The 19,644-nt window shown below is 37.5% G+C and overlaps 1 protein-coding gene across 1 annotated transcript in view; it reads left to right on the forward strand.

Annotated features, from left to right (window-relative positions):
- The first annotated feature begins 1,137 nt into the window (after positions 1-1,137).
- Positions 1,138-19,644, forward strand: part of snap91a (synaptosome associated protein 91a) — a 32,004-nt gene continuing 13,497 nt past the window's right edge. The window contains exons 1-8 of the mRNA XM_079468753.1: positions 1,138-1,270; positions 9,949-10,091; positions 14,207-14,282; positions 14,844-14,946; positions 15,454-15,547; positions 16,100-16,211; positions 16,325-16,431; positions 16,526-16,567. Of these exons, the coding sequence (XP_079324879.1) occupies positions 1,141-1,270; positions 9,949-10,091; positions 14,207-14,282; positions 14,844-14,946; positions 15,454-15,547; positions 16,100-16,211; positions 16,325-16,431; positions 16,526-16,567 (807 nt within the window). The 5' untranslated portion in view covers positions 1,138-1,140. The remainder of the gene's footprint in view (positions 1,271-9,948; positions 10,092-14,206; positions 14,283-14,843; positions 14,947-15,453; positions 15,548-16,099; positions 16,212-16,324; positions 16,432-16,525; positions 16,568-19,644) is intronic.

Consider the following 19,644-nt stretch of genomic DNA (forward strand, 5'->3'; position numbering starts at 1 on the left):
AAACAAAGTACAGCGCATACATTTTGTGTGACTCAGTTATTCACACAACACATAAAAAACTTTAATGTCAAATGCTTATTTTGATTTTTTAAATGGAGAATACAGACATGAACACAAAAACACGTCTTAATATAATACAATAACATCATCTAAAGAGTGAAATGAACACCCTTTAAATGAGGAAATTATTTTATTATTATTAAATTGTAGTAACCATGTTTTTTGCATTTTAATAAAAATAACATGGTTAAACTGGTCATTGTGGAGAGGCCAAGTAAATTGATGGTTTCTATGGTTTTACAACAAATAAACCCCAGAAAAACGAAGGCACTTTTCTCCAGAAAATGAGGAAAGAATAATGAATATGTGCGCAGATAGTAAAAGGCAGTGTGGGTTTTAAAATGACGTGTGACCTGACGCATGCGTGGGGGCGGAGTGATACCACAAATAAATAAATATTGAGTCCAACGGGGACCTCGGCTTACCGTTAGCGTTGCGTTTCATTCTCCATGTTCGGTTGTCCGATACTGGACAGAGCCACGGGTCAATGAAAAGTAAAGAGACGTGTTTTTAGAGATGAGGAGAACAACGCGAGCCGTTTGAAGGTTTTGGGTGACTGGAAGCTTAATCCTTCATCTGGAGGAGAGAAGAGCCGAGCATCTTCGGATAAAGCCTCTTCCAACACAACGCGCATATAAAAAGGAATACATTTGAAGACTTCATATAAATCGTACTTCATTGCCCTGAAGTTTGTGGTTCTGATGGACTCATTTGTGGATGAAATAATCGTTACGCGTCACCGATGTGATCCCGCATCCCCACGAGGCGAATAGACAGCGTTGCGATGCGCAGGCGTTAACTCGATATTCTTACTGTAATAAATGCATTCACTTGCCTGTATCTTAACGTATTAGCATCGTTTTGTATGTATACGTGTAAATCTTGGGCGGTAGTCTTGTTCGTCATCTGTGGTAAAATAATTCAGCTTGGCCTTAATGCGAATATCACCATATTAACATCTTGTGGTTAAGAATCTTTTCAAACGCCACACACGTGAAGCTTTAAGGCGGACTCAAGTCGACAAAGATCCTTCACACGGGAATACAGGCCTTTGTTTAAATTCACAGAGAGAGAAGGAAGATGTCGGGTCAGACTCTGACGGATCGCATCGCCGCGGCGCAGTACAGCCTCACCGGGTCTGAAGTGGCTCGCGCTGTGTGCAAGGCGACCACACACGAGGTGATGGCACCCAAGAAGAAACATCTAGAATGTAAGTCCCTTCAGGGCTCTGGCCTTGTTTATGCCTATTAATGATATGCCATCAATAATTTAAAGCCCATCTTCCCGCGCACTGTTTTCCTATAGGTACACATACATGCAATTATGGTTACCTGCTTTGAAGATCGTGTTCGTGCGGTGGCCCATAAAAGGTCATTTAATGCCAATGGGTGAACTGGAGAAGCCCACAGTGATAACATTATGAACTGGCATCCTCTGTTTGCAGTTAAAACCATTACAAAAATAATGGTTTATAATCCTGGAATGTTGGGCCTCATTCCAGGATCAAATGACGTTTCATGGTTCCCATTTCCAATTTGGATGCACAGAGATTATTATAGTTTTCAATAAGACATTCCCTGTTATAACCTTTAAATCTACTCAAAATTCTGTGATGTTTCTGTTGTGTTTTTCAGCAGGGATGGTACCAGTGTTGTGGATGTGCAATAGCTCTGTGACTAATAGGCCCTCATTTCACAGTGTGTCTGTCACTAAGCAGAGAGACACAAGAATAGAGAACATGGCCACCTTCCACCGCATGGCTTGGAATCACAATCTGTTTATCGCACCGGTCTGCCTAATGCGTTTAAAATACATTATTGTACACACATGGACTATAAATATGAATAGAATTAGTATTTTAACACAAAATAACGACTGCAGAGTGTTGCGTTCTGAAAAAAAGTCTTTTCTTTCTAGCATTACAATAATTTTCCATAGCAACCACACAGAAATGCCTAAATTATTTTATGTATGTTCAGTATCATGAACGGATACGTAAGTAGAAATGCAAATGCTGGTCGTCTGGCCTTTTAATTCAATGTAACTGTAGACTGAAATAAGTTACTGTAAATTTGGGGTGAGTGCACCGAACACTGATGGCATAACAGGAAGTGCATTTGAAATGTGTATTGAACCACCTGGATGAGGTCAAGCAGCAGGTGGCTTGGGATTTTTACGGGAAAAACCCAATCTGCTTTCACTGGGTCTCAGGTTCACCCCGGCTGAATTATACATTCCCCGTTCAAGGGTCCAAAAGGTGTCACTGTGAGCATTTACTGGTACAACTGCAAGGCTCTCTTATTTAAATCTTTAATTTGATCTACAGGTTGACAAATAAGGATGTTGTTCATCTATAGACCTCTTAGTTAGTTGCTTTACAAAGCAAACTGCCAAATTTCAGAAAGAACAGAGCACTTCAATTTTGTATTAAAGTGTGTTTATATACCTCAAGCATGAACGTAGGATTTACAATGATGTACACAGATTTTTAAATGGGCTTGTGTTGAAATCCGAGCGCTGTCTCTTTGAAATATGAGATATTGTGTTTCTTCTGGTGGGCCCTTAAATCAATGGCTTTCAAACAGACCTGATAAGCATCACAAAAGATCTCTGTTTGTGGCAGGTGTCCTAGTCTCCTAAGCACTGGGTCACACCCACATCTCTCAGAGGAGCACTAGGTATCACAACATGTCAATTACGCCAGAGATTGAACTGCGTGGCTCAGCATGACGTGTGTCAAAGCTTTTTCTTTGTTCTACAATGTTAAGTTTATTTATAGTTTTTAACTGCTTAGTATTGTGTATATTCAACATGGATCCTTGTGAAAACACTATGAGCAAGCAATCTATTTAATGTTTCTAGATGTGCTGACTCATTAGTTCCCCTGCCATTTTGTATCGTACACACATGCATTTCAATAGCACTATGTCAGTCATCAGAGCTTCTTTGATGGACAGGGTGCTTGTTTTGTCAATGTTATTTCTAGATTTTCTATATTAAAAAACGAGAAACTATGAAATAATGAACATGAATCTGCTATAGGGATTGAACAGAACCAGAAAATCTCAGGATGGTTGCAGATCCAAACCTGGCAGCATTCTGTTGCTGAATTGATGCATAAAGAGGCTGTTAATGAAAATGTATTAAATTAGTTTTTATTTATTTGGGTTAAAACCATAATTCTGAAAGCATATTCTGGGCTTTCCTCAATAAATCCTGCTTCTATTAGGGAAATTGACTGCCTCAGGGGAAACAAGTATTCTAGATCCACAATGGCCCCGATAAGTATTTGGATATTTAAGCAGCACTTTACATTTTTTTTAATGTCATCGCATTAGATGGTAAAATGTTAAACTAAGTAGCATCTACAAAATGTTTCCTAAGCAGTTACTTTACTGTGATCTCCTACATTACATGTCATGAAACCTGCAGTAGGGACTGAAAAAGGTCTTGCCGTTGATAGTCTTTTACCATCAGCTGTGTAACAGCTTTTTGTGGAAAGCAGAACATTTAAAAAAGTTCTTGCAAAGTCAGCTGGTCAATAGTTTCGGGTTTAAATATGAGCAGTGTGATGTGCAATGGGTGCAGGTTAGGTATGTATTACTGTATGTATATTTATAGATGAGTGAACCAATAGTGATTAATGGAATGTAAGTCTCAGGCATCTGATTCTTCAGCGATAGATCAGCTAGCTGTATCATCAAATTAACTGTAGTAGTAGGTGTTATTTTTGGGCATAGTGGATAGTGGAGCCAGGCAGGCAAGATTTCAAGTTCACCATCTCACACTTCAGTTTCAAACTTCTACAGTATGCTGATAGAAATGTATTTGTCTAATGAGTGTAGGGTCCTTGGAGACATTCGACAGACTCGGAATCGTTTATTCGTGTCTCATAGAACAAGTTATTGGGGGCACCAGGGTAACATTGATTTCATGAGTTTGTCTTATACCTTAAAGGGATAGTTCATTAAAAAAGATATATATATATATATATATATATATATATATATATATATATATATATATATATATATAATTTGATTACCCTCATGTTGATCGTAACACGTATATGACACAACTGAAGATATTTTGAGAAATGTCTCAGTGGTTTGGTTTCCATATAACTGAATTCAATGGGGCCAATGTTGTTTGGTTACTAACATTCTTCAAAATATCTTTCGTGTCCCAAAAAAGAAAAAAGTAATCAACTTTTGGAATGACACAAGGGTGAATAATTACTAAAAGCATTTTTATTTTTGGAAGCAGTCCAATGGTGTTTAATTCATGCTGACATGTCTGTACGTATTTTCCTCTGAAGTACACAGGCAGGTTTATATAGAAGAATGTATTTAAAGGCCACCAGTTACTAAACTTACATTACAAATGTATCTATATAATCCGGATATTAATTTGTTTTAATTTAATTTGCTTGCTGCAGACCTCAAACCAAGTAGCGTGGTCTCACAAGAAAATTTTTTTTGTGGAGTCAGTCTTCTGCTCCCTCTTTCTAATCTCCTGTCTGTCTGTCATTCGCAAGCTTGCTCTTTCCATCCGTCTTTTTCGGCAGCTGCAAATCAAAAAGTGCACATGATCTTCTCTGCAGCGTGTGAAAGCTTGTGCTGCACTGATGTCACACAGCACGAGAAATCGGCAGTGCTGTGATGTCACATCTGAAAATATAGCCTTCAGCCAATCACCACAAAGTGGAGCATTAGCTAGCCGAGTGCTTTCAGCACCTTGGACAGGGACACCCCCACAGCAACTGATCCAACACCTTCCTCCATGTGACTGCCAACTCCAATTTTCCAGCATCCCTCCCCCACACGAAGAGGTCACTGAGTCCTTGAAGCCCTATTCGTTGTGTATTAGTCATTGCGTGTGTTGAATTCAAACTTTGACGTGAGTCGTTTATGCTGTATTTTGTAATCGCCTCCATACAAGCTATTCACACACGCACACAACATATTCACACTCAAGGGTAGGAAGACTCTTCTGTCCATTCATTGCACAGATGTACATAGTCCTGCTTGCTAAGTGGTGAAAGCGCTAAATTTAACTCTCTATTAATCAGGAAACGTGCACGCTGGCAGTCATGTACATGGCAGCAATAAATACTGTTAGTACACGGCTGTGCCATGAATAATGCAAGCAGAGATGTGTTTCCTGTGTAATCTGCCTACCACACTGCCGAGTCCACAGGAGCCATGCTCTCTGGTGGGAGAGCTGAGTGCATGTCACAGACCTGGATAGAGAATGTCGTCTGAGATTAGGCCACATGGGACATTACTGATTTTCACACCGAAAAGAAATCAGACAGATTGAGACACATATACATATTATACATGTCAAGCAGGAGCAGGGAATATACATTGGGGGGAAGGGTACGTGTTGGATTTGTTTGGATAGGTAAACACTGAGATTATAATGTTACAATCATCTGATGTAGATATGCTGCGATAAAGGCTTTGGTATTTGTTAATGCAAAAATATTTGAAGTGAAGCCAAATAGACATGTTATTAGGATTAAATGGTAGTATGGAATAAGGGTCAGTAGATCCTCCAAACTACACACAGCACCTTTAGAGGTCACTTTCAACTTTTTTTATTGCACTGCAACGCAGAACACAGCTAAATTCAATATCGGTGAACTGGGGAAGTCTTTCTTTCAAAGATTTGTCATTGGAACAGACAGATTATAAATGATTGTTTACATATAATGGCTGTAGCTCACATCTTCAGTACAGAAAGGAAAATCTTATGATGATCTGTTGCTCTCTTGTATAGGCTGGTTTACTCTGGTTTCTTCATGGATGCAAGTTACAACACTGCTTGCCAGTGAGGGCACATGGGTAATCTCTCAGTTTTTTTGCTCCAGGGAAATGGCTATTTATAAAGATAGCTTTTCATGCTTCATTCATGTGCAGCGGAATGTGGCTGTTTTTGCAAACACCCTCATGACACCCCCACACTAGTGTTTAACATGTATTTTAGTCAAACACTTAAAACATCTGTTACAGCACACGTATCAGTTTGTATAAATATGAACAATAGCCACGACAAAACTGTCAGTTCTGTAAAACAAGGAAATCTGCAGTTTGCAAAAGGTGTTGGGATACTGAGAATTTGGGTTAAAAAATTATAAAACTTGATATGTAGCTTTATGGTAAATTGATAGAAGAAATAATTCAAAATAACTTCAACTGTAGTTTTTGCAACAGGGTACATGTAGAACGTTAAATGACCAAAAAAACAGGTCACGTTGTCTGCTTGTCTGAGAAAATGTTAACAGCAGAATGAGCTGCAATACCTATTGATTTTTGCTATTATCTATGGAACCTAGCAAGTTGTTTAATTATTTTTTAATATTCAGATCTCAGTGAATGGAAAAAATAAAGAACTTCAATATGGATATATGGTGGATATCGGTTATGTTCGTCTTTGGGAGCTCTTTTGTAGGCATTTTGAGTGAAACAGCAAAACACATGTAACCTGATGTGACCAGACCAGTTTTTTGGTGTCTGCATGTGACGTTCTGTGTAAAATAATACAATTATAGACATAATTCATGATTTCTCCATGACTAATTGTCAACTACCTGTTGGATGGTTTGTTCTTCAAACTGAAGCGTATTTCAATATTTACAAGAAAAGTATAGATTTTCTTTTAACAGTACTAGGGGACACTCACTGTTAATTGGCTTATAACTGTTCTTTTGTTGGACTGCATGGCTGTACACATCACTTAATGAAATGTTTTAATGTCCTCATATATGACAAAGAAGACCTGACATCCGACTAAGTGCTGTGGACATGTTGCCAGGGAAACAGGCATTTTAGCTCCAGTCTGTCTCCCCTCCTACTCATGTCTTTAGAGGAGTGAAAATTACCAGCTCAACAACTGATTGTTTGCCGCTTATTAACACACAGCATTATACTTGATATTGGTGTTTAGTTTGTAATAGAGCAGTCTTACTAAATAATTCAGATTTATATTAATGCACAATAGCATGTACAGTCTGGATTTAAGTTGTTTTGTAAGGGCAGATTGTAGGTTTCATTGAATGTCTAAAGTGTGAGAAATTAAATTCTGCTCCATAACAGATTATTTCTTGGACACTACCATATGTGCAACAATAGTGCATTTCTATGGGACAATTTATACATTTTTGGATCATCAGAGAGAGAAGCAGAGTTAAGTCTGAAAGGTGTACTTTGTAGATGTGTAGCACAAAGAGTTACTATAAAAACAATCTAAGTCAATGGAAAATTCTTCACCATTCTCCCCATACAGCAAATGATCTGCCACTGATATTGTATTCACCTCTAGATATTGAACAGGGAAAGTGGACCATGGGCCAAGCTTTCGGTCGATAATAGTCTGGGATCACAGCTGCAGGGTCGTTTTTTTAGACTCGTATAAGATTGCAGTCCAGTTGGTTTGTACACACTCAAGGTCTGTAATTACTGACTATATGAATACTGATACGCAAGGTGTTTATGTGTTTATTGTCTTCTCAGTATTTTGTGTCGGTATGCATTCCTGCTGCTGTGTAATTCAAGAACTTTGAAACGCTACCATATCACCCTGTTATCTCCCAATCCCTATCCCTAAATAATTAAGCAAGCCAGGTCAGATCTATTGTCTGTAGCAGTGGTTCCCTAACTGATCTATGGGACTATGCAACACAGACACGTGTGTAGACTTTAAAGCAGGGGTCTCCAACCTTTTTGTAAACGAGGGCTACCAAAATATCTAAAATCCTCTAGAGGGCTACTTGTTGATAACATACTTTCAAACTTTAAACATGTGATGCCTTATTTTTACGCTCACAGAACCAAATTCAGTTTTCTTTCAGATATTTTGCACTTGAATATGTTAAAGCTTATAACACTTGCTAATAAAAACCTTTCATGACGGTGTAGCACTTGGCTGATCGGAATAGTCACAGATTTGTCAAATGTCTTGAGGCATTATTGGTGAGCCCTGTGTTTAGCGGGCACCTTACAGAGTTCACGCGGGCTACCAGGTGCCCACAGGCACCCTGTTGGAGACCCCTGCTTTAAAGCGATAGTTCACAAAAAAATTGAATTCTTTCATCATTAACCCAACTTTATGCCGTTCCAAACTTGAATGACTTTGTTTCTTTTGTATTACAAAAGAAGAGATTTTGAAGAATGTTGGTAGCCTAACACTGGCCCCCATTGACTTCCATTGTATGGACACAAAACTTAAAATGTATTCTTTTGTGTTCTACAGAAGACATATACAGGTTTTGAACCACAGGAGGGTGCATTTTCATTATTGGGTTGAACTATGCCTTTAAGACTCCACCTTTGTGCACGACAACCAAACATAACAAAACTATGCAAGTCCCTCACTTTCTACATGAGCCTTTCACTTTATATTCTGTTATTTTATGTCATAACCTGTTTTGTGTGTTATTTTGCACATACTAGTACAATGTGTTGCATAGTTTTAATATTACTGTTATATATAATACTTCATATGACTTTCCATTTTAATATGGTTATATGAGTGTAACTGTAGTATGTGTGACAGTACAGAAGTAAGGGGTACACATAAGCATGTGTATTGTTTTACAAAAATTCCTACTGCAACACAATTCCCAGACTCAATCTTCTATTATAGTGCGACTCATAATGGTTTCTAATTTATATCCAAGTGCCTCAACAAGTGATAATAATGCTCTCGGTGGAATGATGGCTCCTGAATAACTGTTGTGCCCCTCTGCCGAAATGTCATGAAGATTAAATGGTTCGTTTTAGACAAGACCATCTTCATGTCTCGCAGAGAACTTTATGAGACTGAACAAATCTGCTTTATTACCAGCTCTTAGTAATGCAGTGCAGAGACTCAATGCTTTACCTCCTCAATGAGCTAAAGTTAGAATCATTGCTATTTGTTGTTGGATTTGTTTTCTCTCAGGGTTACACATTTCCAAAAATAGGAACTTCGCTTTATAACATAACTGTTTCCTGTTGGAGCAGGTTGAGATTTTGTACCAACATAATCCCATTCCTCCTGCCAAAAGCTTTAGAGGGTGGCTTTGTGTGGACTTTGTGGTTATGTCATTTCATCTTGTGTGTAACCTTCCTCTGTCAGTCAAGGTGACTATATCCCAAAACACACAGGGGAATTATAACCTCATTTCACCCCTTCAATAATAATGACTTCTATGTGATGAGAGCTGACCTCTGTCCATTGTTGCAGTGAAATTTACATTAAAATCTCATAGTCAAATCATACTCATCTATAGATTGATATCCGGAGTATTGATACAGTTATGGTGTTTGACTATATATAATAGGTTTGTGATTGTTATGACAACACAGCTTCTCTCTGTCAGTTTCTTCTAATCTAAAGCAATCTGTCTGTTTTTTTCTATTATTTCACATTGTGCTCCTCTCTCTTGTCTCTTTTTTGCTCTTTTTATGCAAATGTCAAACTGAATAAGTTCCAATCATGTGGCATTCTTTGATGTAATAACAACTTTTTTACATATGTATATACTGTACAATGATGTAACATGAGTTGACATTGTGTCTCACAGCAGAAATATTGTCAATATGATTGCTCAACATTCACCTGCTGTTGAAGTTACACTTTATTGGCGTTTTCGTGCATTTGCCATGATTTTAGTCTTTTGAACAGGTTGGTATGAAAGCTAAAATTTAACATTTCTTTACATCTGATTCTCATCATTGATGTCTGGTGTCAGTTTTCTGCATCTTAAACTAATTAAATTACAGTTTGGGAACAACTATAATATGTTATTGTTTACATACATTGCATTATATTATGGTTACAGTTATGTTTAAAGATGAGTTTCGTAAGTCTAATTTTCCATCCTTTTATATTTCTTCACAGATTTGATCCAGGCCACTCAGGAGTCCAATGTCAATATTCCTCAGATGGCTGATACTCTGTTTGAGAGAGCAGGAAATGCCAGCTGGATCGTGGTCTTTAAGGCTTTGGTCGCTACTCATCACCTGATGGTCCATGGCAATGAGGTGAGGTGCAATTACAATTCGCTTTGGAGAAACAAGCAGTTTACTACAGTATTATTTACATGATACTTTTGAGCTAAAGCGTTGTTTTGAAGGAAATTTATTATTTAAACAAAGGGTGTGGTTTGGACTGGCCCAGAACAAATCTGCAGACATTATTTTCCCTTATGTTTGCACTGATGAGGGAATATACAGTATATTTATGTGGTAAATTTGTTAATCCGACCTGGCATTACTGCCGTCTATATATTTGTTGATATCAAAATCATATGAACTGAAATATATTATAAACAACCATTTGACGTGCGTACACATATTTCGTAGCAGCCACGGAATGATTTTAGGCTGAAGTATAATGTTGTGAACATCTTCCACTTCCACAATGTAGGTTAACAAGTACTTTCTTTTTTTTTTGTGAAAATGACTTCAAAGACATGCACACAATTTGCATTTCAACTATCTGAAATGTTACTTACAAAGCAGTTTTAAAAAAGCTTAATCCAAATAGCTCTAATTGATTCTAGCCTTGAGTGCATTTATTTGCATTTTTGAACGACTGTACGACAAGGTCTGCATAATATTAAACCTACATCAACATTTAGGACTAAAATGAACCTTAGGGAATCGTCCCCTGAATTTAAACAGTATCCTAAGGAGCTTTTCCACACAGCTGACCAGCTACTTCCCTCAAAGCTTCACTCACTTCTCTTTACGACAGTTATCACACCCATCAGATAGATGGGCAGATGTTCCAGCCCTCCCTCTGAAAGCCCAGTTTAATCATTCAGTCGAAGCTGAAGCGCTGCTGACAGAGACGCTGGAGAGTGAAAAAGGCAGGTGGCAGAGGAAGACAGAACGAGATAAAGAGAGAATAGAATGGACAGGGAAATAAAAGAGGGTGTAGGAACACAGAGCTTGAGAGGCACAAATGTGAGATATGCAGAGATGAAGAGTTCAGTCAAGAGTGTGTGCTAGGGTGACCACCACCCGACAAACCAAATGTGGGACAGGTAATCCGTTTGTGTGGACACCATTGAAAGGTAGCAAAAGTGTGTCTTATTATTGTTAAATAATGCGTTTTATGTTTGCAAATCATTTCTTTTTTAATTGCATTTTTGAACGACTTTCCTACAAGGTCTGAGATGTTTAACCTACAAGTTGCTAACCACAACCTATAGGTTAAACACAGTTTCAAAGCCACACAGTTTACGATGTTTTAGTTGGCAAGTTGACATGGGAGGATCGCCACCCTATCTACTGACAGACGTCGCAGCCTCTTGATGACTGAAATCAATGCCTTCTTCTCATACATTGGATAAAAGTCAGGCTTTAAAAAGTTGTTTGCTGATGCATTTGGTTGCTGCTTAAATAGTTAAATAAACAATAGCGCAAACAAGCGTCTCATGTGCATTTCGGATTGAAGAACGTGTTTATTTTGCGTGCTGGGGGTATGCTATTACGTTGTGTGCAGAGTCATGTTAACATTTAATCTAGCTAGATAGTGAGAGAAAATGGCGGTGTAAAGAGGAAAGTTGACAGCGAAAATAGGGCATACAAAGAGGAATGGAAAGACAATATTGCAATCATCCTACCTAGTTTTGTGAATGCAAAGCCGGTGTGTCTTATCTGCAACGCAAAGAATATAATATGGGATGGCACCACGAGACGAAGCAGGGCACCTTAAAAAAAGGGAAGCTGAATTTGTGTTGGTGCTGAGGCCCCGCGTTATAAGCAAATGTTTCAATGGTTCACTGTTAGTTTTTTCATACCCCATATTTTATGACGACTTTTAGAAGTGTGCCTAGCGATCGACAGACTCATTTGAATATCTTTCAGATCTTTTTAAATAAAAGGCTCTTAATTCTCTTCAAAATAAAACATTGCGGCAAAAACGGTCTCGTACTTTTATTTTGAAGGCAAATTTACCAAAGACGTGATTGTGGCAGATCTATTTCTGAACCAGCTGCAGGCAAAATAATCCAAATAATTATGCTGGCGCGGGCCAGATATGTTTGCTGGCGGGCCAGTTTTGGCCGCCTTTTGCCAACCACTGCCCTGGTGTGTGCATGTGTGCTAAAATCAACATGCAACTACAAATACTCAAACAGTATGAGGCACAAAGAATCACTATTTCATTCTTCATAATACTATGCATTCAGGAAACATAATATAGTGGATGAGCTCACTGCCCAATGTTCTAATTATGGAGAACTATTAGATTATGAATGTGATATGCTAGTACCTTCCACATAGCTTTGTCTGAAAGAACAGATGTGCTACTTAATAGTTGTTGCTATAGTTTGTTATTAAAGCAATTTGTTATTGTGGTTAGAAAAATAGCTGATGCTACTTTAGAAGGGATTTCACTATTTTTATTATAAAACTGACATATTTGGCAATAAATTACAATTTATAATAGAAAATATAAATTTTTAGCAATGACAAAATGCGAGAAATTGTTCTCTGACAAATATATTTAAATTAGTTATTAATATGCTCATGGCCATTCTGAAAAAGTAGCATGTAAATGTTGTTGGTTCATTAGACATGGCTTCTGGGAAAACACTACATTTCCCACAAGCCCTCAGTACTGATCACATGACAGGGTGATCACATGATAATTTGAAACCCAGGGCCTAAAGGAAAGACAGAACTGGAAAGGCACCATGGAATACTTTTCCCCCACAATATACCTCCTACATTTCAGAAGTAATAATACCACCCAATGTTAATACAAAATTAAAACAATGTCTTTTTTCTCTGAAATAACATGCAACATCATAAGGTTATGTGACAAACATATGGGTGTGATAGCAACCAAGTACACTGCTTTTTGAATGGCTTATTGTGGAATAATACTATTCCTCTTTCAATTTAAGAGATAATAAACGGTGTATGATGCAATGTATTCGGTAAGTAGTACTCTAGTGTTTCAAGCCAAACATACTCAAAGATGATCTCATGCTGGGATAGTTTTTTTATGCACATTAGATTGGATTTTTTTTTTCAGCATTTGAAGTATGCATATAGTATCCATTTTCTTTGGAAAAAAAATCAAATACATAAAATTTGGCCTCCTTTGTGTCCTGGGGCCTCATTTATCAACAATGCGTAGAAAAGGTTCTATATTTTGTTGTACGAATGAAATTTAGAATGTGTCCAAGTACAAAAAAATCCTTATATATAAAACGTGCGTACATGGTTCTTACACACACCAGTGAGTTGTTGATAAATTGATAAATCCCACATGCTCTTAAGCGCCATGCTCGTTCACCTTCATGGTCATTTGCATTTGGAACCGCCCCCAAAGAACATGGTGGTGACGACACCTCCCTTTATAAATCCCGTGAATATACTCTGTGCTCGCACTAAACAGAGATCACAGCAGTCTAGGAAAATGCATTAATAGAAAACCAATATGATGTTAAAATGTTTTTTTTGTAACAATGATTAATATGCAAACCTCTTTTTGTTCTTTTTCTGTTTGTTTTTTCTATTATTTATATTTTCATATATTGTTCTGTTAAACGCGTCTTTTACATTGTGCTTTCAATAAAAGGTTTGCCAAATCATACCGCAAAGTGAATTCAGCCATGACACTATAACTTTATTTCAAATGATTTCTCATCTGTCTTTTGTAGCTTCTCACAATTATACTAATGTCTAGCTTGCACTATGAATTTACCAATTGAGTATTTGCAAATAACAAAGGAGACAGGACCACGTTGGCACTACATTTTCTGCCTAAGCATGCTCAGAGGTGTGCTTATATTTACACACAATTCTACGTATATAAGTACAAGTTTGTAGATCCTGTTCTGTTCTTACGCACTCACTACACATTTGTGCGTACGCAGCATTGATAAATGAGGCCCCTGGTCTTATTTGCATAGTGCTTCATTTAAGGTGTTGGTGAAAGCTGTATTCACTGCTGATATACATTGAGTGTGCTGGTCTTATCTTTCCTGCATTCACTTCCACTTAGTGCTTTATTATTTTTATTGAATACTCCTACTGCACTGCATTTATTTAATGCATCTCTCATTTGTCATATCATTTGGAGACTATCACACTATTGATTTAAAATAGTTAAAGACATATGTATATTTTCTTTTCAGAGATTCATCCAGTTCCTTGCCTCCAGGAACACTCTTTTCAATCTTAGTAATTTTTTGGACAAAACTGGCTCTCATGGTGAGTAAAACTTTGACCTTTGATAATGATTTTCATTCACTGATGTTACATAGGCATCAGCTGGCAGACACAATCTCTCTGCATAGCATGATTAAAATGACTTTAGAATGTTAACTCAACTTTAATTAATTGCACTGCTGGCAGTTTAACAATGGTTCGCATTTAGGGACATCTGAAAAAGTGGGTGTGGTTTATGAATATTAATTTGGATATTAATCAATATGAAATCTAGCAAAGTGACTGCAACCCGTAGAAAATTTGTGTTTTTTACATTTATTTAACATTTCAGAATTTGTTTAACATTACTCTTGACGTTTTAGCCCAGCCAACAAAATATGTTCTAAGAATGTTTTGCTGACATTTCCATTATTTCTAGATGTTTTTAAATGTTCCATTAACATTGTAAGAATAGCGTTTTTATTAATAGCATTTATTGGTGACATAAAATGTTGATTAACCACTATTTTAATATCCCTTCAAGAAGTTTAGAAAATGTTAGCCAACGTTCTGAGAATGGTTCCTATTGGCCAGTTTAAAAAAAATAATTCTATTTATTTTAAGGTTACGACATGTCAACATTTATCAGACGCTACAGCAGGTATCTGAACGAGAAGGCATTTGCTTACAGACAGATGGCTTTTGACTTCGCTCGAGTGAAGAAAGGGTAAATATGTATTTTATTCATACCCTTTTGTTATTTGACGGTACCCTAGAGTTAACAAACTTCCCACAGAGAACAGATTTGGATTGGAATTCTGGAAAATGAATAAAATATGATTTTTCATAGTTTTAATAGCATTTTCACCTGAATCCATTTCTCTTTGCTTCTGTTTTGCGGTTGTGCAGGAATAGGAACATTTTTAATAGGGACGTTACCAAGGTCTCACTGTAGACGCTAAATATAGCTTCAGCATACATATTGGCTGATTGAGATGCTGTAGACATCTGTCAGCACAATGATAGGACATTGCCAGGGCATAAAATGTTCAATGGTCTTAGGGTTTTCTGCTCATATTTCTTTACAGCAGTATTCATGCTTTTTTTCTATGTCAGTCATATTTGCATTCACAATTTATTGATTTGTATATCATGTTATGCTCTGCTACCCGATTCGGAGGACCGATGTTTCTTCACACCTACAATTGAATGTTCGTGTGTATTTATTTCTCAGTACTGATGGTGTGATGAGAACTATGTCTACAGACAAACTTTTGAAAGGCATGCCCACACTGCAGAGTCAGATCGATGCTCTGCTGGAGTTTGACGTGAGTGTTGTCATCATGGCATTTTGTATTTTAACACTTGCTCTTGCATTATTACAAAATGTTGTCACAACTTCAATAAAGTTTAATAACAGTTTACCCAAAAATGAAAATTCTCCCCCAATGTTCCAAATTTGTAGAAATCTCTTTGTTCTGATAAACACAGAGAAAGATATTTGGAAGAATACTTGTAGCCAAACAGTTCAGAGCCACCGTTGACTGTCATTCCTTTGTTCTTTATTTTACAGATTGTAGAAAAGCAAACAGTTCTGGGGGACTTTGAACTGCTATTGTAATTCAATGGTGGCCAAGAACTGTTTGGTTTCAAGCATTCAACCAAATATTTTTTTCTGTGTTCATTAGTAAATGTTTAATGTATACATTAATACAGATTTGGAAAGACTCGAGGGTGATGAAATGATGACAGAATTTTAATTTTTGGGTGAACTGCCCCTTTTAGTTTTGACAGGAGGTATTTGCAGATGATAAAAATTGTTAAGAGCATTAGCCTCTTTGACTTGACCTTTGGTCTTTCTGGTTTCCTGGTTCTTTAAGGTTAGTCCAAAAGATCTTGTCAATGGAGTGATCAATGCTACGTTCCTGTTGCTCTTCAAGGATCTGATCAAGCTGTATGCATGCTATAATGATGGCATCATTAACCTTTTAGGTACTTTATTTTCCTCAGATTAAATTTGGTTTCATTTCTGCAAGTTATAGAACAACAATGCACTTGTTGCTTTGTCCCAAACATTTTAAAAAATATTTTCTCATTATTTGTAGAGAAATTTTTCCAGATGAAGAAAGGACAGTGCAAAGACGCATTGGAAATCTATAAAAGATTCTTGACACGGATGACCAGAGTCTCAGAGTTCCTCAAAATCGCTGAGGTAAATTAAATTTAGTTTGATTTGTCACATTGCTCAATGTTAGATTTCATTAGTGGTTCAGGGGTTCTCAAATAACCTTTTTTCCTCCCAACAGCAAGTGGGAATTGACAAAAACGATATTCCAGAACTTACCCAGGTGAGGCTTTCATCAGATTGCATTTTTCTTCTTTCCATCCTTCATTCAACATTTTCCACATCAGTACTAACATAGCATGTAAGTGTTGTGGTGTTTTTAACATTGTGTATTGCACGTAGAGAAAACAGCATTTTCTTTTCAAACTGAAAAAAAAACAGTTTGACCACCTTAAACGTGGTCAGCTGGTAGCTGGTTTGTTACTGGTCAAATATGGTTTACCAGACAAAGACCATCCACTCACAGCAATCATCATCCAAAGCTGGAAATTTCAGCAGGACAGACATCCCCGTTTTACACATACCAGGTCATTCAGAAGGGCACGTGTACCATGGATCCATTCTGTCCTATGTACGGCTCTTTGCACCCCCCCAGCTGTTTGACAGACTCTGTACCCTGTCTTCTTATTTCAGAGGTGCAGATTGATAACACAGGCTGAGAGTGTGAGTAGTGTCTGGTGCATTCCACTTTTGGGAAGCCTACAGTCCAGGAAAGAGCTAAAGTCAAACCTCATTCGCGCTCATTAAACAATCTGCTGAACTTGGATGTGATTTAGGGACCATGAGCAGAATAAAAGCAATGCTTGCGGTGTGAGACGACGAATTTAGCTGCAACCCAATTTGCATCATAGTCAAGCTGAAGAACCATCAAGAACAATGTTTCCAGAATTTTTCAAAAGCATGAAGTCACTCAGAAAGTACACTCTTAAAAAAAAGGTGCTTAAAAGGTTCAGGGCAGGATTATCCAATGGGCATTATGGGCACATGCCCGGGGGCCCATTCGCGCTCAGGACCAAACCAGGAGGAGAAACTTTCACATAACAGTGTTCGCTATATTCATCTGCGTTGTGCCTCTTTGGCACACCAAACAGTGTTTCTAACGTATGCAAGTCTCTTTATTTAGTAACGTTTTAGCAGCTTATGCTCAGGAGTTCTTTATGGAACCATTTAGGGAACCTAAAAGGTTCTTCTAAGGGATCGTGAAGCACCTTTATTTTTAAGATTGTCGAGTAAACACATAGATCCAACAAGCACCATTAGTTAACACATTCATCCAACAAAAGCCAAACTGGAATTGTTAATAGATCAAACAAGGTGCCTTAAAAACAAGATTTCTGACATTAAAAAAAAACAAGCAGGTTTATCGAAAACCTCTTCAGCTCAGTTTTTGAGATTGAATTGGCACATTTTGTGAAAAAAAAACCCTACAGCTCAAAACCTTGATGATGTCGTAGTGACTCATGCAGTTTCTGACGTTGTGGAAGCTCTGTTAATTGTTAGGAGTGAGTTTTTACGCTGGTAGAGAGCGGGAAGATGAGGGGACTATGGCGTGCTCTGTAAGCATGTTCTGCGGGATGTCTGGCCAGGAAGATTTGCTTCTTCAAGTAAAGGGATAATGTGCAGGGAGATGTGCATGACTGCCTGGGTTCTGGATTTGGCAGAGGCTGTCATTGGTGGGGTTGTGGCCTGGGTTGCACAGGTGTGTGTAATACTGACATTGGAGATGTTAACTCTGAAGAAATTATACATTTTAATAGGGTGAATTTTTTTATTAAAAGATTTAAATCTATCGTCATTTACTCATCCTCATGTCATTCCAAACCTGTATGACTTTCTTTCTTCTCCAGGAAATTGGCTTCCATTATGTGGACACAAAACCATTGAGACTTCTTTTGTGTAGAACGCAAGAAAGTCACATACAGTGTTTTAACTACATGAGTGTCATTTTAACTACATTAGCTGTTCTTATTCTTCTAAATATAGGTTGTAGTTGCATTGGAATCCATTGATAGCTGCACATTCTGCTACAGTGTTACTTTGTTTAATTGTACTTCCCTTAGAGATCTAGTGGGCCTGTCATAGACAACAGCATTGTTGACATAAGGGCCATTTATTTTTGCTGCTATTAGTCCGCTGAAATATGAGCCTGAGCGTAAATTTACAAAGGCTTGGTCCCATTCATTAAATTCTGTCCTCTCCCCTCCCACAATTGAGACTGATGCATAACAACAGTAAATGGGCTCTTACTTTTTACTATAGAAACTATTAAAAAAGCTATTTTGTCCCTGTGTATCAGAAGCATTTATACTGAGCACAAGGTTAAAGGTTACTGTTATCAGCACTGTATTTAACATGTGTTAATAAGTGAATTTAAATGTAAGCAAATTAATCTCTATTATACTTTTTGTTAGTGTTAGTGTTAGTGTTAGTATTTGTGTTAGTGTTAGTGTTAGTGTTAGTGTTAGTGGTAGTGTTAGTGTTAGTGTTAGTGGTAGTGTTAGTGTTAGTGTTAGTGGTAGTGGTAGTGGTAGTTGTAGTGTTATTAGATGATCTACTACTTCGGTTGACATTTGAAGTGCAGAACGTTGCACACTCTAACGGTCGATATTACCCAGAACTCACCACCAGTAGGCAGGGTTTAGTGACGCTCTACTGCATTAATAAATTATATAACTGATGCGTCACTAAATTAACAAATGTAAGTAAACAGTTAACATAACATACGAAATAATGAATGGAAAAATATCTTAATGCAAAATAGAGCTGTATTTTGATGTGTGTGACAGTTATTGGCCACGATGTTGTCTAGGCAACAACGGCCACTTCCGCTTCCTGTTAGTATGTCCCAGTGTGTGCAATCTCTTTTGCCATGCACTCAAGAGTACCTACAATTCCAACACAAAAAGAGTACCTACTATTAGGCAAAGTATGAGTATAAGCTTTCATGTAGCTCGATGTTAGAGCATGGGATCAGCACGCCAAGGTCATTCAGACCCAGGGTATTGCAAATAGTCAGCAACAAATGTACAGTACAATGCAATGTAAGTCGCTTTGGATAAAATCGTAAATGTAAACAAGTAAGCGAATTAACACGCAGGGCTGGTTTTGTTGCCACGCCTGGAAATATTGTGTGAATTGTGAGTGTGTTTGTACTTTTTGTAGAACCGGAAATCCAGTTACTGGTGTGTGGCATTTTTGCATTTTTTTATCTTAATAACAAATATGGACTGGTAATTAAACATATTTTAATTGAGTAATTTGTTTGGCCTATTTAGCTGTAACTGCATGGCATTTTTTACC

Source organism: Barbatula barbatula (genome assembly GCF_947034865.1).
Source record: "Barbatula barbatula genome assembly, chromosome: 12".
Classification (NCBI taxonomy): Eukaryota; Metazoa; Chordata; class Actinopteri; order Cypriniformes; family Nemacheilidae; genus Barbatula; species Barbatula barbatula.